Source organism: Scheffersomyces amazonensis (assembly GCF_036850825.1).
Source record: "Scheffersomyces amazonensis strain UFMG-HMD-26.3 chromosome Unknown RJT21scaffold_5, whole genome shotgun sequence".
Lineage (NCBI taxonomy): Eukaryota > Fungi > Ascomycota > Pichiomycetes > Serinales > Debaryomycetaceae > Scheffersomyces > Scheffersomyces amazonensis.
In genome coordinates this window covers 162,077-183,364 of record NW_027042745.1, presented here as the reverse complement: position 1 = coordinate 183,364, position 21,288 = coordinate 162,077, and the positions used below count along the sequence as shown (strand labels likewise).

At 36.0% G+C, this 21,288-nt stretch overlaps 8 protein-coding genes across 8 annotated transcripts; 3 read left to right on the top strand and 5 right to left on the bottom strand. All coding sequences in view use genetic code 12, as the record gives it.

Annotated features, from left to right (window-relative positions):
- EAF6 (Eaf6p) lies at window positions 1-1,349 on the bottom strand. The gene has a single exon (XM_064884628.1). The coding sequence runs from the start codon at window positions 928-930 to the stop codon at window positions 52-54; it is 879 nt and encodes a 292-aa protein (XP_064737100.1). The 5' UTR covers window positions 931-1,349; the 3' UTR covers window positions 1-51.
- Window positions 1,350-1,767: 418 nt separating this feature from the next.
- On the top strand, window positions 1,768-3,093 carry ENO1 (phosphopyruvate hydratase; the record flags this gene model as incomplete). The annotated part of the gene is made up of 1 exon (XM_064885505.1): window positions 1,768-3,093. One exon carries the CDS (start codon window positions 1,768-1,770, stop codon window positions 3,091-3,093), a length of 1,326 nt encoding a protein of 441 aa, XP_064737099.1.
- A 2,763-nt stretch (window positions 3,094-5,856) lies between these two features.
- AQY1 (Aqy1p) lies at window positions 5,857-7,360 on the top strand. The gene is made up of 2 exons (XM_064884626.1): window positions 5,857-7,037; window positions 7,140-7,360. Exon 1 carries the CDS (start codon window positions 6,133-6,135, stop codon window positions 6,940-6,942), a length of 810 nt encoding a protein of 269 aa, XP_064737098.1. The 5' UTR covers window positions 5,857-6,132; the 3' UTR covers window positions 6,943-7,037; window positions 7,140-7,360.
- A 315-nt stretch (window positions 7,361-7,675) lies between these two features.
- Window positions 7,676-10,300, bottom strand: RJT21DRAFT_115025 (serine/threonine protein kinase regulatory subunit; the record flags this gene model as incomplete). The annotated part of the gene is made up of 1 exon (XM_064880309.1): window positions 7,676-10,300. The coding sequence occupies one exon, from the start codon at window positions 10,298-10,300 to the stop codon at window positions 7,676-7,678; it is 2,625 nt and encodes an 874-aa protein (XP_064737097.1).
- Window positions 10,301-10,660: 360 nt separating this feature from the next.
- Window positions 10,661-15,129, bottom strand: SKI3 (SKI complex subunit tetratricopeptide repeat protein). Its single transcript, XM_064882129.1, has one exon. It carries the CDS (start codon window positions 14,999-15,001, stop codon window positions 10,847-10,849), a length of 4,155 nt encoding a protein of 1,384 aa, XP_064737096.1. The 5' UTR covers window positions 15,002-15,129; the 3' UTR covers window positions 10,661-10,846.
- Window positions 15,130-15,656: 527 nt separating this feature from the next.
- Window positions 15,657-17,832, top strand: RJT21DRAFT_121529 (DNA-directed RNA polymerase III subunit). Its single transcript, XM_064882128.1, has one exon. The coding sequence runs from the start codon at window positions 15,973-15,975 to the stop codon at window positions 17,773-17,775; it is 1,803 nt and encodes a 600-aa protein (XP_064737095.1). The 5' UTR covers window positions 15,657-15,972; the 3' UTR covers window positions 17,776-17,832.
- Window positions 17,833-18,352, bottom strand: RJT21DRAFT_121528 (uncharacterized protein). Its single transcript, XM_064882127.1, has one exon. The coding sequence runs from the start codon at window positions 18,327-18,329 to the stop codon at window positions 17,865-17,867; it is 465 nt and encodes a 154-aa protein (XP_064737094.1). The 5' UTR covers window positions 18,330-18,352; the 3' UTR covers window positions 17,833-17,864.
- Window positions 18,353-21,248, bottom strand: APL4 (Apl4p). Its single transcript, XM_064882126.1, is given in 2 exon segments — window positions 18,353-18,611; window positions 18,624-21,248. The coding sequence occupies 1 exon segment, from the start codon at window positions 21,200-21,202 to the stop codon at window positions 18,746-18,748; it is 2,457 nt and encodes an 818-aa protein (XP_064737093.1). The 5' UTR covers window positions 21,203-21,248; the 3' UTR covers window positions 18,353-18,611; window positions 18,624-18,745.
- Between the last annotated feature and the right edge of the window lie 40 nt (window positions 21,249-21,288).

The following is a 21,288-nucleotide window of genomic DNA, read 5'->3' as shown; positions in this document are numbered from 1 at the left end:
ATATATATAATACAGTTATATATATTATTACTATAGTATACAGTTACATAATCAATCATCTAATACTCGAGCTTTACGTTTCCTACTTGGAGTACTTACATTACTCGAACCTTCTCTATCACTTGAAGCACTTTTATGACCTCCATTTACTATGGTATTGGCATTATTACTATTCAGTAATGGATTTGAACTACCATTGGTTGGTTCAATAGAATCTTCATAATCATCAAAATCATCTTTATCCTTAGATGCAGAATCCTTATTTGAAGACGATGAACCATTATTACCATTACTTGATGTTGGAGTTGTAGATGTATGAATTCCATTAATTCCATTTAATGATATCCCTTGCTTCTTCATTAAACTTTTAATAAAACTAATAGAACTTAGACTGAATATATGATCTTCATCAGCATATTGGACTCTTCTTTTATTGGTATTATAACCACCAGATCCAGATTGACTACTAGATTGCCCACCACCAGATGATCCACTTGCCTTTGAAAAATTCTCAAATCCCTTTACAATCGATCCATATAAACTTTCATCAAAATATTCATTTTCCTTTTCATAAATAACATCTTCTAGATTAGACAATCGTGCACTTAATTCTTGTTTCTTAAGAATCTCTTGTGTTAATTGGTTCTTGAGTTGATTATACTTTTCTATACTTGCCTTTGGATCGTCTTGAGCTGATTGTGATGAAGGTGTGGCAGCAGCTGCATCACCAGTTGCAGCAGCAGGCGTCTGTCGTGATTGTTTAGCGGGTGAAGATGGTGCTGATGACTTCTTATTATTGGTATTGTCTGTAGTTGAAGTAGAGGTTGTTGAAGGAGTCAGTTTGGTGTCGGAGCCTGCTTTAGGAGATCCCACTTTTGATGTTCCCGATTTGGAAGGTGACAGCTGAGCCTTGCCGTCCCTATTGCTCATATTTTGTTAGATGGATGGGGTAATATGAGGTGTTTGTTAGTAGCTGAATTTCAAAGTCTAAGTAGGTTTGGTATTTTGAAGAATAGGTAAAGTGCTATGTCGCATAGTTACATAAGCATATGTCAAATGGTATGACAAATGACAAAAAGCTAGTAAATGACAAATGTCACATGACCAAATCCGGGATTCTGTTACGATCCGGTGGCGGTGGTCCGGGATGTGAGAACTGGATTAAAGGCAAGGAAAGTCCGAGTCCGAAATGAACACAAACAGATTAACGACGAGTAGTTCAACGACGTAGAGGTTTAATTACATGAGTAGTATAAGTACGGCGTATCCAGATTCAATGGCTGCGTCACGTTGATTTATGTGCTAATATAAGATCATAATGAAGCCATCATCAGAATGAAAGAAAATAATAATACATACAAACAAACACGCTTATATAAACTTTATACTTACATATAAAGGTCATATGATGTGCACGGTGTAGGTGTGTGTAGTACAACACTTCCAATCTGGTGATGGATTTTTTTGAAAGTGCCCGGCACATCGGAAATGAGTGGTCCTTGTACACACCAATTTTTCCCTCACTATCGGTTAATATGGTGATGCTCACTAAACTTCCTGGTAAAACCTCACCAGCCAAAAAATGTGGTTTTGGTGGGTGGACGAACTTTTGTGAAAAATTTACATAAAGACTCCTTGAATTTCCTGTCCCCTCGAATTGAATTTTAATTGTTACTCTTTTTCCTGATTTGATTTCTTTTGATTTCTTATAATTATCAACTCAATTGATATTGTAATATCTTTTTTAATTGTTAATTGGTTTATATAATGGCTGTTTCAAAAATTTTTGCTAGATACGTTTACGATTCTCGTGGTAATCCAACTGTTGAAGTTGATTTACATACTGAAAAAGGTTTATTCAGAGCCATTGTTCCATCTGGTGCTTCTACTGGTATCCATGAAGCCTTAGAATTAAGAGATGGTGATAAATCTAAATGGTTAGGTAAGGGTGTTTTAAAGGCCGTTGCTAACGTTAATGAAATCATTGCTCCAGCTTTTGTTAAGGCTGACATTGATATTAAAGATCAAGCTAAAGTTGATGAATTCTTAAACTCATTAGACGGTACTCCAAACAAATCTAAGTTAGGTGCCAATGCTATCTTAGGTGTTTCTTTAGCTGCTGCTAAGGCTGCTGCTGCTGAAAAGAATGTCCCATTATATAAACATATTGCTGACATTTCTGGTGCTAAACAAGATAAATTTGTTTTACCAGTTCCATTCCAAAATGTCTTGAACGGTGGTTCCCACGCTGGTGGTGATTTAGCCTTCCAAGAATTCATGATTGTTCCAACTGATGCTCCAACTTTCTCTGAAGCTTTAAGAATTGGTTCTGAAGTTTACCACCACTTAAAAACCATCACTAAAAAGACTTACGGTCAATCCGCCGGTAATGTTGGTGATGAAGGTGGTGTTGCTCCAAACATTGCTACTCCAAAGGAAGCTTTAGATTTAATCACTGCTTCTATTGAAAAGGCTGGTTACACCGGTAAGGTTGGTATTGCCTTAGATGTTGCCTCCTCTGAATTTTACAAGGAAGAAGCTAACAAGTACGATTTAGATTTCAAAAATCCAAACTCTGACCCAACTAAATGGTTAACTGGTGAAGAATTAGCTTCCTTATACGAACAATTGATTGAAGAATATCCAATTGTTTCCATCGAAGATCCATTTGCTGAAGATGACTGGGATGCTTGGGTTCACTTTTACTCCAAGGTTGGTTCTAAGATCCAAATTGTTGGTGATGATTTAACTGTCACTAACCCAATCAGAATTAAGACTGCCATTGAAAAGAAGGCTGCTAATGCTTTATTATTAAAGGTTAACCAAATTGGTTCTTTAACCGAATCCATCAAGGCTGCTAATGACTCTTATGCTGCTGGTTGGGGTGTTATGGTTTCCCACAGATCAGGTGAAACCGAAGATACCACCATTGCTGATTTATCTGTTGGTTTAAGAGCTGGTCAAATTAAGACTGGTGCTCCAGCTAGATCTGAAAGATTAGCCAAATTAAACCAAATCTTAAGAATTGAAGAAGAATTAGGTGACAAGGCTGTCTACGCTGGTAAGGACTTCCACATTGCTCAAACTTTATAAGGAATTCAATTGAGCATTCTCTAATGTCAATTTATTGTATAAATTGATGACGTCAATTGATGTCTAATATATATCGAATATAAAAATCTGAATTTTAAAGGTTAACTTGTAAGAATATGACAATTAAGCGTATATATTTTTATTTTTATTTTTAAAAAAAAACAGTCAGACGTTTGGGTTTGTTTACACGTGTGAATATGGTAAGGGGTATACTAACTATTTGATTGTTAAGGTTTGAATCACCATATATCGGCGTGAATCAACAGATAAAAGATGGTTTCTACATGCACACAATAAAGCCCAATTAGGCAATAGTTGCTTCTAAAAATAAATACACTATTTAGTATCTTCTATTAAACCTTAAATTTTTCGTAAAGAAACGAACACGAACATCATTTACGTAATAGAATTATACATAGACATCGATCGAAGCAGAGAAGATTCATTACGCATTCAGAAGGGGCAGGAAGAGTGGATAGAGGGATGGCTGAGTGCAATGATCTATGTCATTTCATTAAAAATAATTGCGTAATGCTTCACCGCCTTTGAGTAACGGGTGCAGCTGTTACAACTTCCTTTCTCGTACTGTAATGAATTGCTTTACATGATGCACTGTAGTAACTGTAGCTCAATTTCCAACTTGTCCACAAAGAAAGCTCTGTGCTAAAAATAATTTTTAAAATGTCATCCAAAGAAAAAAAATGTCAAAGAAAAAAAAAAAAGGGAAAAAAAAGGAAAGAAAAAGGAAAGAAAAAGAAAAAAAAAGTCAAAAGCGTAAAATACAGCTACAGAATGAGCGAACAATGCTCTTAGATTCGTTCGCTTCTCTTCCAAATCGGTCTATAATCTGACCTCCCGAGGTTAACGAGATTATCTGAGAATGGAAAGATTTTGACGGAATTCAGAAGTTTGTAATTAAAAATTATTTGCTTTACAATACCGCTTAATATGTTCCTGATAGTATAAATTTTTTGTAATTATTCATCTCTTCGCCTGCCTCATGATGTTTTTCTAATTGTAAATCTGGAGAAATACTCTTTTATTTAAAATGAGCATGGTAATATTTTTAACCGTGGTTACCTTTACTACCACTAAATTTTTCATATTCATCTCTAATTATGTATTGAGAAAGCTGAAGCTCATCTCGAGTTCCCAAATAGGAATAATTAGTGATTTCGCATAAGCATGAGTAATAATATTTTTAGGCTCATGAGAAATAATATTAATTATTTTTGCTTGTCGTCGGTCTGGATACCCTCAGGGAAAATTTTTCTACTGGCTGGTAGAGATGAGATTAAGGAGCATAAAGGGGGCACTTCAAAGAACATGGCATCAAAACGTATAGAATAAAATGAACAGTCGTAGAAGATTAAGACTTGCATCTTTGAATAATCTAACAATACTATTATTAAGTTTAAGGATAAGATTGTAATGTTAACTTTAATTTTGAACCAAGGAAAAGTCTTTAACTGTGCCGATAGCCGCTAAAACCGACTTGAAACTTTCGAAATTAGGACAAGAAATAAGTCGTAAAGAAAGTCTGAAGTCGGTTTCAGAATCAGAGTCATTACATAAAATAGAAACAAAAAAAATTTCTCTACTTAAGGAGTAACAAGTAACGAGCAATAAAGGCACAATTCCAGCGAAGAAAAAAACGACCACAAATGAACGAGATTCGGTCACTAAATCAAACTCTTCTACGTCTAAAATCGCCCCAAAATAAAGCAATCTTAGCACGGAAGTATCTCCATAACCATGTACAAACGCAGAACAAAGTAACAAAAGAAGTTTAAACAGAAGGAACCTTCGAATTTCAATGACTTGCAGCATCAAGTTGAACTAGGTAGTATTAAGCTTTAACCATCCATACGTCAGACAAGAAAATATCGATAATAAATGAAATAACTCTACTTGACTATAAACAAACAACGACACGGTTCACCAAATTTGCAACTTCAATAACGCGGTATTCATGTGTGATTTCTTGCAATTTCAATTGAAGGGAATGAAACTGTATAATTACAATTACAATTTCAAAGAAGTAGCTCCAAACTCCATATTTGGGCTGCAGTGACTATACTTTGTACGCTACGTACATATGGCTGGTAGCAATGTCTATGTCCATTACTTCCGAGAGATGTTCCTTTCTTTTTGGTCTATAGCTCAGCCTTCGCGACGGGGGTTCCAACTCGGTTCCTAAAGAAGTAAAATTAAAGTTTTACTATGTCTAATTCAAATCACGCAAAATAAAAGAAAAGACAAGAGAAAATAAATGCATGCAGCGGTCGAAGGAAAACCAAAATAAAAATAAAAAGAAATTGACCTCTAAAAGTTGTCAATTAAGAGTAGTCAACTACTATGGAAATATGTTTCTTTGCAACTATACCCATTTAGACCATTGCAAGTATTTTACTTATGGGGATTCACTATCCATGTTTTTAACAACCCTTAAGGAATGTTTCTCATTAATTCTACAAAGCTTATGAATAACCAAAGTAACAAAACAGAATCAGTGTTTGCACAAAAGGAGGTATGAAATTTGGTTTATAATCTTGCTTTGTTTGACCATTTGAATGAATAGTGAATTGTTCACGTAATGTATTACTTCATTATTTGGTATGTGGGTCTCGCATACTTCCAGTTCCATCCATGATCAGTGAATGATGGACAATAAGGGCAGGAGTGTAACAAAAGAGATTTCTGGCTCATATGTATGCAACAAACTTTTGCGCGCGTTTTCCAACTAACAACTTTTCTAAATTTAACTTTTTTATTTTATGAATATTTTTTAAACTATTATTTTTTAACGAATTATTTTACATCCTTAAATTGATTAATTTTTTTTTTGCAAATTGGATGAACATCAATTCGTACCTGTCCATATTACAAAAATTTATATAAATAAGAGTTGAACCCTCGTTTGAGTTGCATTCAACATGTTCGTAATTTTAGATTTGTCTTTACCTTAATTCTTTAGTATTAAATCAGTTTGTATTTATAACTGAAGAATAGTCCATTCGCTTATCACATACATAAATAATGACTGCTGAATTCGATCACGAGGCTCAACAACCTGTTGAATCCTATGATCCAAAATTAGATACTGCCATTACTGCTTCTCCATTAAAAAACCATTTAATTGCCTTTTTAGGTGAATTCTTTGGTACTTTTATTTTCTTATGGGTTGCTTTCGTTATTGCTCAAATTGCCAACCAAGATCCAAACATTCCAAAAGCTGGAGGTGGATCTAATCCTCCACAATTAATTATGATTTCCTTTGGTTTCGGTTTTGGTGTTATGATGGCTGTTTTCATGTTCTTCAGAATTTCTGGTGGTAACTTAAACCCAGCTGTTACTTTAACTTTAGTTTTAGCTCAAGCTATCCCACCAATCAGAGGTGCTATTATGATGGTTGCTCAAATCATTGCTGGTATGGCTGCTGCTGGTGCTGCCTCAGCCATGACTCCAGGTCCAATTGCCTTTGCTAATGCTTTAGGTGGTGGATGTTCTAGATCAAGAGGTGTTTTCATTGAAGCCTTTGGTACTACCATTTTATGTTTAACTGTTTTATTATTGGCTGTTGAAAAGCATAAAGCTACTTTTATGGCTCCATTTGCCATTGGTATCTCCCTTTTCTTAGGACATTTGATCTGTGTTTACTACACCGGTGCTGGTTTAAACCCAGCCAGATCTTTTGGTCCAGCCGTTGCTTCTAGATCATTCCCAGACTATCACTGGATTTACTGGGTCGGACCAATCTTAGGTTCCGTCATTGCTTTCTCCATCTGGAAGATCTTCAAGCTCTTAAACTACGAAACCTGTAACCCAGGTCAAGATGCTGATCATTAATCTACTCTACTTCACAACATAAACAATTTCAATCGGATTGTTGATTGTTCATATATAATTACTTGCATTTCAAGATTTACTTCTTAATATTCTTTGTATGTATTTCGAGACCCTGTCCAAATTTGGAAGTGTCCACCTTAATAATATTTAATTCTTAATATTTAAAATTTAACTAACTGTAGTCGGTAACTAATTAGATCTCCACTATTTCTCGTTTGTGATGACTCTCACTTAGAGGGTATTTATTTGGGGGGTGGTCATCGACGGATTTAATTTACAGGTTAAAAAAAAAAATCTCCTAGATTTTTCTCGTGGTTATGAGCCAATCTGTATATACGAACACTTATGCTATAAGCACACTATATTAGAAGCTTAGTATATAGTATATATTAGAGCTTACTATATCTCCTAATGCAACTCTGTTCATTACCTTAATCATACCATCTAATGGTCTGCATTATCCAATAAGATACAGTCTGACTAATGTATTACTCCTTCCCAATTAGGCATAATTCGACACATGCACCACAAAATCAAAATCACCACAAAGCGAACCGACTTATACCTAAAAAATAAAAAACCATAATAGACATCAATAAAATGAAAAAAATTTGACAATAAGCTGAACAATGGACTTATAAAATTATTAACAATAACCTGCCAATCAATAATCTGATCTATCTGTATCGGCAAGTCACGTGTATTCTTACTCTACTCTGCTTTACTTAATTAATTAATTCTTAGTTAAATTCATATCACTCATTGTAAAGAGCAAGTCATCATCTTCGAAATCATCAGGTTGAGAGTTGTGATGGTGATGATGGTGGTGTTGATGTAAATGATGATGCAAATGATGATCATCTGCCTCATGCTGTTTCTGTATGGTGGAATGGGCCTTTTGTTGATCTTGTTCATGTTGTTCATGTTGTTCATGTTCATGTTCCTCTTCATGTTCTTGTTTAGATACTTCCTCAGTCTTAGTATTATCGGATTCACTGTTATCTTCATCGTCATCATCTTCATCAAACACATTCTCATACCGAATACTCTTTTTGTAAACCGATGGAGTTGTGGCCATACCTCTAACACTGTCAGTCTCTTGATGTAAATTAGTATTGGCATGAACTGTAGCTCTTGAAACAACCGGTGTAGCTGATGATGAAGACTTCAAAAATGTACTATTACCACTATCAGATCTCTTCTCTGGCGATAAGGATCTTCTAATCTCATTGGCTATTGGTGCTGGAGGTGGAACAAGCATAGGAGATCCAGAATACGAAGTCTCTGCTCCTGTTCCTGTTCCAGTTCCAGCACCAGATCCTGTACCAGTTCCACTTGGAGTTCCTGTTGAAGGAGATCTTTCCTTTAATCGAGAACTAATGGAAGGAATTGATGCTGGTGGAGAAGCCATAGAATGTGAACTCTTACGACTTGAACCTCGTGATCCACTAACTCCACCACCCATCCCAATTCCAATTCCACTAGCAGTAGCAGAATGTAAATTCAAACTAGCATGAACACTCTCTCCTAATTGCTGATGTTGACTTCTAAGTGATTGGAATCTACTTAAAGTATCACTTGCATTTGCTGATTGTCCACTCCCACTACCAATAGCTCCAAGAATTCCTACCCCTACTCCACTATTAGTTGCATTATAAGACGAAGAAGAGAATCGAAGATCTGTAGTACTATCAATCATTCTTACAAAATCATTAATATCATCATCCATATAAAGTCCACTTAATGGAGCTCCTCCTGTTGAATTGGTCAGTCCAGCACTAGTCCCTAATATATCATGAGATATAGTAGTACTGGTTCCACCACCTCCACCACCACCAGTATTACTATTGGCCATAGGGGTACTTTGTTTAATACTTGTATTAGAAAACCTTCTACTGGCTCTAGATCCAAAGGATGATGAGAATCGTGGAGTGTTGGAATTGGAATTGGAATTTATATCCGTAAATCCTGTATCATCATGAGGTAAAGTTGAACCATGAGATGACGAGATGGATCGAGGAATTGAGCCTACAGTTACGCCACCTATTCCTGCTGCATTAGAATTAGTAGCAGTACTGATAGGGATAGTGGCTGTATGACTTAAGGAAGTACTACTTCTTGGATTTCTTAAAGTAGCAGCCAATGATGCATTGGACGTAGACTTATTACTAGTAATAGATACTTTCCTTTCTAAGGAGGAACCTCCACTACCAATAGGGGGTGGAGAATTTCCAATAAAGCCTACTTTAAATGGTTGAATAGATGGTCGTTGTTGTTTCTTCGTACCGGGAGAGTTCTCTCGTAACATCTCTCGATTTGCACTGGAACATGGAGATACAGACATGGATACTGCACTGGAGATGGAGAGTCGTTTATTGATTTTAGTTTCTTCTTGTTCTTCTTGTTCTTCTGGTTCTCGATCTTCATCTTCTTGTTGTTCTTGTTCTCCTGTGTTGTGATCAATATGATCAATATGATCTATATCAAACTTGGCTCTGGGTCCATGGCCAGAGTCCATAGTAAGAAAGGCAGATGATAAGACTTCTTCATTGTCAATAAGATCGAATTCGTAATGATTACGATATGCTACCGATACCTTAAGACTACCCAAACTTGTTTGAATAGGTTGGAAATGCTTTTGTTCCAAATGAGACTCAGTCGTCAACATTTGATGAGGAATAATCGATTTGGATAATCCTATTCTCCCCTTAGAACTTATAGGAAGAGATCCATCAAGGATACGATTAATGAGCAGTAATTTAGTTAATTTAGTATGTTGACTCATAAGTTTTTTTAATTTAAATGCTGGCATAATACGAAGGAATCCATAAATACTTCGAAGTAATACAATGGCTCTCTTATAAATTAATGGTAATTCATCTATTGTAGTTCCTGATACTTGAGATGAATCAAATTCTATACACCATCGTTCTAATACAACTTCTAATTTTTTAGATCCTCCCTTAGTTACTGTCCATGGATTATCAGTATCATCACGTAATACTAATGTTTCACTAGCAGTAAGTTGTCGTAAATCAAGATGAGTCTCTATAATCATTGGCGGTATGACCGACAATTCATTACAATTCTTCCAAATTTTAATATCTTCTCTTGGTAAATCTTGGGTTGTACTTGTATATATATTAAACCATTTATTAATCTTGGCTCCATCTTCAGCATTAGCAAGTATTTCAATGGCACTTGCTTCACTAAGAGTTCGAGATTGAAGTACTACTAATGCTGATTTAGTAAAGAAATTTTGAATTACTTGAGTTAATTTGCCATTAGCCTTCCGAATTTGAGATTCTGGCTCAGGATAATGATCCTGTTGCAGTTTATAGTGATAGTTATCTGTCATTGATGAGTTAATAATGAGTTATTGATTCATTGGTTGGCTGATTGATTGATGGATGATAGTTATGGGTAATGTTAATGGTTATAAGAATGTCTCCAATGTCGCTTGTTTCGTATTGATCGTGACTGATAGTTATATTATTATTATTATTTATGATTCTTTATCAGTACATGGTGCAGGGCTGGGATCGCAGTATGCAGGAGGTGGAGAACTATACTGAAAGGAGGGGTGCAACACACTACAACTGATACTTTACTACAAATGATTAAGTATGACTATTTCTCTACTAAATATTGACTCTGTAACTACTGATTATTGACTCTGTAGCTACTGACTATACAAGTTGTAACTGTGTAACTGTGTAACTGCGTAACTGTAACTTGAAGTGACTACAAATGACTCACAATGACTAACTGTAACTAAGTGCACTCCTAACTGCGTGTAACTTAAGCTTTAACTACTCTCTACTAAATACTACTGTTCTAGACGCTGGACTCTACTACTTCTGTGACTGCAACTGTAACTATAACTATATTGAACTCACTACTACTAACTACTTACTGTACCAGGACATAGTAACATACTCCTCTGCACTTCTCTCAACTTCCCACTATCCAAATATGCGAGTGACAACTGCGTGGTACTAACTCCACCAAATGAAGCAATCGCAAGTGACATGTCTGTATTGATATGTCTCCACACCTCAAACTCTCCTGGAAAGAGTAATGCACTTCTCTGCCACACCGTATCATGAGTATCAAGTCGTTTATTGATCTCTTCAAGTAAAGTAGGAATCGTCCAATGATACTCAGCAAGTGAAAGTGACTCTAGTTCCTCCTTAATAGGTGCCAAGTACTCCTCTAAATCATCTACCACAGAAATGGCTCCTAATGTAAGAACTACAAGTAATGAAGATCCATTTGACTCTATGAATGCAAACAATTGATCTATAGCTGCCTGCTTAGACTCATCTGTACCATTAGCATATAGGATCTGGGCCACAAGTGTCACTAATTGTTGAGACTCATGATGTTCCTGTAAGATTAATCTCAATTGATCTAATGCGGCTCCAAACTCATGCTGGAAGAATTTACTGAGTCCAATAGTAATACGACAAGATACAACCAAATCACTAATATCTGGTGATTCATTACCCACTAGCTCAAGGGCAAATTGAGCACTATTAATAGCTTCATTATACTGTTGAAGGCCCATGTATAACCGACCCTCTTGTGACTTAGCCCGAGCAAATTGCATAAGCACATCTTCACTTTCCAGTGAATCATACTTATTCGCAAGTAAGTCACAGAGGCGATTACTCATCTCAAGAGCACTGGTAAAGTTCCTACATCTTTCAGCAATATTGACAGCAATCTGGAGTGCTCTCACTTCATCAGGACAGTATTTCAAGTACTTGATCATGGCTTGGTTGGCCACACTCAATTCTTGACATGCACTGGGATCACGAATATCACTACCAGATGCCAGACTGAGCACTGATAATCCATAGAGGAACTGTGCAAGTGGTGAGCGTCCATTAGAGAGAATGAATGCGTGAGTGAATAAACGACTAGAAGTCGTTTCATCACCAGAAGCTTGAGCAGTAAGTGCATGACCTAACCACGATTGTGACTCCAGTGGAGCTACTGACTGTGACCGTAAGAAAGTTTCCTGAGCTAATTCAGTATCGCCCCAGTACAAATAGAGAGCTGCAAGATTCGTCCAGATACTGACATTTCTACTATCCAATACTGTGGCCTTAATAAAACAATGTTGAGCTATTTGTGGATGACTCGTGACATACGAATTACCCAAAGCGATCCAGAATAAGGCATTATCACCTTCTAATTGAATAGCTTTCTTCAAGTAGCTAATGGCAATATCACGCGTATGCTCAATATTATTGACATGGAATACTTCCAAGTACGATAAGCCCAAATTATAGTAGACTATAGATGACAAGTACCTACTGGATTTAGAAGGTAAGTACACTACAGCAGCCTTAGCATAGAGAACCACTAATTTGGCAAGTGCCTCCTCATACTGCTGATCCTTATAGAGTATCTCTACGTCCAGTAAATTAATGAGATCATCTCCAACTCCATCAATGGCTCTGAAACTATCAAAGTCTACTTGGACCAACATCTTCTGAACTATATCCATGGGGAACTGGGACACATTCTGACCCACTAGCTTATAGATCTTAGTGCATTCAGCCAAGGATTTCCATAAGCTCTGGGACTGTTTATTGATGGTAAAGGCTCGAGAAAGAAGCTCTATGGCATGAAGACAAGCATCCAGTGACCGGCCAAAGAAACCACCTGCCACCAACTTCTGTGAATACTCAACGTACGCCTCATACAAGGCATTCAATACAAACTCTTCATCGGGCCGAGCCTCAAGCACATTGCCCAAAATGGCAAACCCTTCTTCAAACTCTCCCATCTTACAATGGGTTAAGCCCAACAAGTGCTGAGATACCCAGCTAGTAGGATCAATTTCAACGGCATGCTTGAACACCTTGACTGCCGCATCAAACCGGCCACAATTAAAGTATGCTTCACCTAATCCGGACCAGGACTCAGTATCGGCTGAATTGAACCGAAGAGCCGACTGGAACCATTCCACTGCCTTGGCATCATCCTGCTTGTTCAAGGCCGAACATCCAAGCATTCGGAACGGCCAGGACCGGTCAGGATCTTCATAGTTGTTGCTCAAGAGAAGTCTCCGAGCCGTGTCTGAATCCACAAGCCGTTTACAGAGAATCTCAGCCACTGACCATTCATTTTTAGTGGCCAAATCCTCTACCAAATACTTAGCAGCACTGACTTCTACCACATCCAATTCTACAGCTTTATAGAAACATTTTTGAGCTCTAGATCTATCGCCATAGTATTCTTGAAGTACAGTTCCAAGTAAAGTATAGGCTGGAGCGTAATTCTGAGATTCCTTCAAGGACTCTACCAAATGACCATATGCCTCATCAACTTTAGCAGGATCTTTATCATCCTCCGAGAGTAAACTCTGAGCAATTCTCCAGTGGATAAGGGCTCTAACGTCTCTGCTATGGATATCTGTTCCTGGAATGGTTTGAATTACTTTAAGTAATCCATTTCTTCCTTCAGTAAACTGACCAAGCTTAATGAGACACCAATAGAGTTCGACATTGGCATCGGTATTAGCAGGGTATTCCTTAACTACGTCTTGGAGAAGTTCATGAGCTGCTTCATAACTTCTTTGTTCTACAAGAATCAATCCCTTCCCGATCCGAGCCTTAACATTGACCTTATTACCTTCAAGTACCTTATCATATAATTGTAAAGCTCGAGGAAAATTCTTAGGTGCCTCATAATAAGTATAGACTACTGCTAATGAGCATAAGATATCTTCACGAGAGTTCTTCAAATCGATTCCATGCGATCTCTGCAAGTCGGCCAATAACTTTATAGCTTCTCGGCATCGTTCAGAACATTCTGCATATTCTCGTAAATGGATATAATACTCAATGATGATTCGATTGGCAAGTATCCAATGAGAGGCATGTTCAAATCCTTCGAGCATTAATGAAAGAACCTGATCCGGTAACAAGTTGTATTGAGACTTATCCGTCTCAAATTCATCATCTTCAATGCTGAGCAAAGTCTCTTCTTCTTCACTATCGACGTCAGTCTTTTCATGCTTGGTGGTTTCTCTTTCAAATTTGGCCAGTAAACCTTCAATTACTTTCTCCTTATCAAAGGGTGAGATATCACTCATAGTTAATGCAAACAAGATACCACCTAAACCCTTATTGGAGAAGTGATTGAGATAGTAGATGACATTGTTAAAATCAAGATCACTCAAACTTGCCACATCACTCAAGTTAAAGTATAAGTCCCAACAGAGTTGACTAGAACTTTTGATTAACACCATTCCTTCCACCATTTGTTTAATATCAGCAAGAAGTACTGACTTATCCTTATCGGGTATGACCTTAAGCACATCATATTTATATTTCAAGTATTGTTCTTCATACTCTCGACGTGTTGTATCATCATTACTGATATTAAGTAATAATTCATAGAGTGAATCCAATTTAGCAGCCTCATAGTAAGTATATTCAATAGAATTTAATATGGATTTCTGATCGACCGTCAATATCCTTCCGAACTTAACCCGTTCCTTCAGTATCCTATTCTTAATATCCTTTTCAACTCGACTTTTCTCTAAATCAAGTAAACTTTTAACATTATCTTCTGGTCTTCCAAGGTTATTTCCTATAAGATCTCCCAATTCTGTACCGGGAATAATTGACCGCAAATACGTCACATGCAATACAGGATCCTTCTTATACTCATTAATATCAAGATACTTCCGAATATCCTTAAGAGTATCTGCTATAGCGACTCCTTCGTCGACTTGAAGTTTGATTAACTTAGTGGCTACGGAAAAGAACAATTCATAATCTTTGGAACTTTTCACCGCCTGCAAATATCCCTTCCATCCCAATAAGGTACTGGGTTCTACTGTCGTAGCATGCTGAAATGACTCTATAGCTTTGGGAATATCATCGAGAAGTTGGTATGACTTGGCTTGAAAAATTAGAGCAAAGTAGCAGTCTGGGTCGTATTCCAACGCCTCTTCCACAGATTCAAGTGCGGAAAGCGGGTCGTTATGTTCAATGGCACTCTTGGCGGCCTTAAGGGCCTTTTTAAGGCTCGACATGCTTAGTAATGGCTAGCTAATGGTGAGTTATGGGTCATTATAGGGTTGAAATATTGGTGGAGAGAGTGTGCACACAGGATGGCAGCGAGCGACAATGTCGCGGTGTATAACGATCCAATGTCGTCTGGTTCTACTAATATATAACCATAGAAATATGTATATGAACTTCAGCATATGTGAAACTATAGTAATTATGAAGTATGTTACGTGAAGTATAATATATGATGCTATTTGCGATAATTTTTAGTATGAAATATCTGTTAGTAAGATATATGTGTTAGTAGGATATGTTTGTTAGATCTTCTGGTAAATCTCTACTGTCTACTTCTGTATTATATATATTTACATTATATATAGCATTATTATGCATTACTGCAACATTCACTTTATTGCATCTTCTATTTGTTTGAAATATGTATTGTAGTCTATGCATTAGATGCATATTAACTTCTATTAATATTTTACTACTCAATTTTACATCGCTGTGAACGATGTTAGTCGCCGTTAATTACAGATTGACTCACTGTTCATAATCTGCTAATTACATATTATACAGCCTTTACATACTAGTAACTGATAAATATGAGATTTAACAGAAATTAGTTGTCGTCATCTAACTTTCGTCATTTTTTTCCTTATCAATTATAAAATCCACTGACATTTCAATCAACTTTGGTCTGATACAATCCTTCATATTTGGAGATGATTACAAAATTTCATTTTCCCTAGCCTTTATCTCTGAACTCTCCAAATAAAGTTGTTATAGGGATTGACTAATAATATTTATGAAAATAGCAGAGCGGTAAATATCTTCTCTATTTTGCAGCTACCTGCATAAACCACCCTTTTCCACAAAGGGAAATTCAAGTATGCGGCGTCCACCTCTTCCCTCCTGCACACAGCCCAAGCTTTTTCAATAATTTTCACCAAACACATTACCATCTCTAACTTCCTAAATCACCACTAACACCATGCAAGGAGGACTCAGTGAAGCTTCAAAGACTCAGTCACCGAGTTCGTACCTCTACACGTGCATAGCACAAAAAAATTTGGGAGAAATAGCTGCCATAGTCATCTCTAGCTTGATCTCTTATGGTAGACTCAGTTGTCGAGAGATCAGTCACAAGACAAAGCTTTCAGTAAAAGTAGTTCAGTCAGCATTGGTATCACTAATTCAATTACAGTGTGTGTACTATGTCAAGGATGAGAACTCTGGTACCGTTCACTATACTTTCAACGAAACAGGTGTTCTTAATTTCTTACACAGTGGAGAAATCATCAACCATATCAAGACAGCTTATGGTGATGACCATGCTGAAATTATTCAGAATATCTTAGTCAATGGACATATAAAAGTCGCTGATTATATCAATAATATCGATGATGCCCAAAAGAAATTGGATACCGAGACGTTATTCGTCAAATTGTTCAGTGATAAGTGGTTAGTTAGAGTTCAATTATTTGACTTCCATCCCTATGCTGATATCTGGAACAACATTTATCAGGATATATTGAAGAAGACACCACGTTCAGCTACTACATCTGAAATTAAGAGGGTCAATGAAGCTAAGGAAAAGGCTAAGATTGCTTTTGTTCAGCTCCTTGAATCAGGACAAACATCTAAAGATTTGTATACGGTAAAGGACGGATTCAAGACTCTCAATCCTAACTTAATAGTTCGGTTCAATTTGAATCGATTCCAGAAGCATCTACGGTCCGTTGCATTAATCAACTTGGCCAAATCCCGGATCGGAACTTTATCAGCCAAGATCTATGAGACGGCATTAAACCTCATAGAACAGGAAAGTCCTGATATAATACATCCATTTTTACAGATCAGTGGATTGATAAATGATCCAGAAGAAGAAAGAGCATTCATAAACTCGATTGAGAATAAATCTGTTGAAGAAAAGAAAATTGTATTTACTATACGAGAAATTGAACGGTCTTTGCCAACGGATTTGGATCTCCGTAACTCCATCTTGACTCACAATTTCCTTAAGCCAAATCTCAAGAAGAGAGTAGCTGATGAAGTAGATTCACCTAACAAACGAGTTAAGACTGAATCAGATACTCCTGATTTGTTGGCCGAGTTTCAACTCAAAAATGATATCATCATTGAAGAAGAAATCGACACAGACTCCGATTTACAATCAACTTCATTAATACAACACCATCTCAAATTGCTTTCTTCCGGTTCTACCATTCAGTTCTTAATTGAAATGACTCCTGGGACATATACTATCCCATTCACTGCATTAATCAAACAATTGAAGCAGTACAACTTTGAAACACTTGTCAAAACTACTTTAGGTGGTAATGCATTCCGAGTATTACGATGCTTGAAAACACAAAAGATTGGAGATGAGAAGTCATTAGCTACCGCAGTATTACTTAAGGAAAAAACAGTAAGAAATGAAGTGTATAAGTTAGTGAAAGCTAATTTAGTAGAAATTCAAGAAGTTCCAAGAAGTGCAGATCGTGCAGCATCCAAAACATTCTACTTGTTCAGACATAAGGAGATCATGAGTTATAATTTCTTAAGAAATGCTCTTATTTTCACCATGTCAGAGATCTTAGTCAATATCCTGAACTTTAAGGAGGACCATAAGATCTTATTGGATAAATGTGAAAGAGAAGATGTGAAGGGTCATGAAGAAGAGTTGTTACTTGATTCAGAATTGAAGACCCTTAAGAATTTACAAGCAAGAGAGATTCTGAATATTGGTAGATTTAATAGAATCAAGGCACTCTTTGAGATCTACTCATTATGAGCATTGTATACTATGTATTACACTTATTATAAATATTAACATCACTATTAAAACCATCTCTTAATATATAATTATTACTTATTATGTAACTACTCATCGATAGCAACCAATTTGGGACTCAATTGTGCATAAGTCTGTGGAATATCTACCACAGGTTCATCACCAAATAATCCAAAATTCTTTAAATGTACTTGAGCACCTTTGTCTCTAGGCACATCATCAAAAAAGTTACTAGCCCCTCTAACAGTAGCAGGCCAGACCAACATTATAGTAGATACAGTAAGTAAAGCTCCAAAGAAATTAGGTAATTCTTGTAGGTATACCTTACCAAGTTTAGACATCAGTTCAAACGTATTGATGTCGGCGTATCCATTCTTAATACTAGAAGAATAATCGTGAGGAACGTAATTGGAATAGAATCTACGACTCATTAATCTTCCCATAGGTCTGGGTTTGGCGTAGTCACCAATGAAGGGACCCCTAGACATTTTGGGGACAGCATAGTCACCGATGAAGGGACCTTTAACACGCAATTGCTTGAGAAATTTAGACATCTTTATTGATGGTATGTAGAGGATAATACATAACTACAATTGGCTACAATTGGCTTATAGGGGAAACTAACCATATATATTAGTGAGTGAGTATTAAACAGAAAATAGCGAACTTATCCCTAACAAAAGGCTTATAGGGGGTGGGGTACCAAAGGTCATTAGAATTTACCAGAGTTACTTTTTCAGGGATGGGGGGAAGACACAATAAAATAATGTGGGAGAGGGTAGTGAGGATGCGAAAGAGTTGTAGTGGTGTGATTAGTGAGTGAGAGTAATACAGTAAGTTATATAGTAAGTTATATAGTAAGTTATATAGTAGCGAGTGGGTTAAATTAGTAATTACATTAGTGAGCGTAGCTGGTGACATTGTGTCAGTATTACAGTGTATGTAGTGTATCTATTCAGCATTATATATACTATAACGTATGTTCAAAGCCAGCAAAATCAAATTGCTCATCAACTACCAGCCCAGCAATTCCATATCGAACTTTAACTCTCAACTTAATCTTAGCTCCTGCCTTACCAACAAGTTTTAATGTTTGCTTTATAGATTGTCCTGGACTTACAGTGTCTCCCGAGGTTGAAGTAATGGTTAACTTCTGTGATTTGGGGACAGCTATAAGTAATTGAACCTGTTCAAGTATTGCTGACAGTTCATGAGATTCTATTATACTCTCAATAACTGCTGTACCATTCTGAGGGAACAGTTTAGGAGTGAACAAGACGCGAACATGACTATTTGCGTATGCTTCAATTGATGGGATTGTCGTTGAATTAGAAGTTGTACTCGTACTTGCAGTTACATTAGAAGCTGGAGTATTGAATAGATCAAGGATAGCATCATTATTGGAACGAGCAGGTTTGGTATTGCTACCAAAGATATCAGAAAGTAATTCATTTTGATTAGTGGAATTAGTGGCAGATGTACTGTTATTATCGTCCAAGAGATCAAGTAATAAATCATCAGTCAGAGGAGGAACTGCAGGTCCTGAACCATTAGTAGCTGAACCCATAGATGTAGATTTTTTAACACTTCCTGTAGCATGTAATGAAAGTGATTCACGTTCCTTCAATGGAGGAGCAGGCATTCTAGCTAATAAACCTTTCTTTAATTGAGTATCTTGAGCAAAGATTTCTTGATACTCAAGAGCTCTAATTTGAATTTCTAAATTATTATCATAAGTTCTTGCGTTTAAGATTAATCTTAGTGATTCAATTGATTGAGAATCTTTGAATTTAATGGATAATTTAATTACAGCAGTTAAGATATAAGTAATTAATTGAGTAGTTTCAGCTTGAGAGTAAGTGGTATTATTAATTAATTCATCAATTAATTGTAGAATAACACTTTCAGTAATTAATTTAGATTTCTTTTCTCCAATTTCTACTGTTTGATTAAGTATTAAATCAGCATATTCACCAATAGACCAAATAGTAATGATTGATAATCCAAATTGAGTAGAATCTTCAAGACAAGCACCTAATAAACTGGAGATTATATGCCTTTTCAATTCTATATCATTACATTGTAAAATTAATGCCAAAATATTAGATATAATATCAGAAGTTACAAAATTCCCACTAACTTTTAACATTCTAATTAATGTATCAAAATGCCATTTATCATTAGGACTATATTTATTTGCAGCAAGAGTTAATTGAGATGTCACATAAGATTTTAATTCATTATCACCAGAAGTTTCTAAAAAGGTTAAAATCTCTCGAACTAATACTCTTATATTTTGATCATTTAATATAGCAAATGATAATTCTAAAGCTCTTCTTCTAATAGAAATATCTCCATCAGAAAGACAATTAACGATGGTTGATCTATGTCTTTGAACAGCCAATGGTTCAATATTAATAACTGATAATAAAGTATCTAAAGCAACATATCTTGTATTATTATCTTTAGTAGATAAGAATTTTCCTAATAAATTAACTCCCAAAATCTTTAATGATTGATCAGATGGAATAGTAAAGATAGTTTTAACACATTCATATAAAACTGCATTGGCAGAATTCTTTCCACTCTCTAAATTAGAAGCTACTTGCGTTAAAATATCATTAATATCTTCAGCATAAGTTTGATTTCCATCTCCATTAGCTAAAATTCTTAATAAACTTAATAAATTAACTTGTAAAAATGGATCTGTAACACCTCCTACATCATAATCTGGCATATAACCTGAAGTTGTAACTCTTTTTAAATGACCAATTATCTTGGGAATATATTTAATTAATTGAGATCTATCATCTTCATTATTAATATAAATTGATTCCATTAATCTTACAGCTCCTAATAAAGTACTTGAAGATTTATCATTAATTAATTGAGGAATTTTATTTAAAAAGAATTCTGATAATTCCGGATCTTTCTCAACTAATTTAGCTGCAACAATACATGCTTTCTTCTTTAAATATCCATTATTTGATGTCATAATAGTTTCTACATTAGTATATAAATCACGAGCCAATTCGGGTGAAGCAATATTCCCAAGACAACTTAAAGCTAATCCAACAATATAAGCATTGGGATGTTGCATATCATTATCTAAAGAATTAGTTAATAATGTTAAAACTTCTTGATTTTCATCTAATAATAACATAGCTGCTAAATATCCTAAACGTTTATCAAGAAATCGTGGTGATGCTAATAATTTCAAACATTCTACTTGTCCAAAATGGGTCTTTTCTCCCATAATATAAAGGTATAGTAATTTGGAGATATTAATTCTTCGAGTTGTTTGATCAAGTCCAGCATCTCGGAATGAGGTCCGGATTAACGCAGATTCCTTCCGAACCACCGCACGTTCATCCGCAATGGTCTTGGCCTTTCTTACTGCCTTAATGAACGACTTCAACGATGCCATTGTTATTGTTGTTGGTACTTCAAGGTATAATCAAGTTGGTGATCTATAGGCCGGTTAAAAACATTGGCCCAATGGGGAAATAGTCG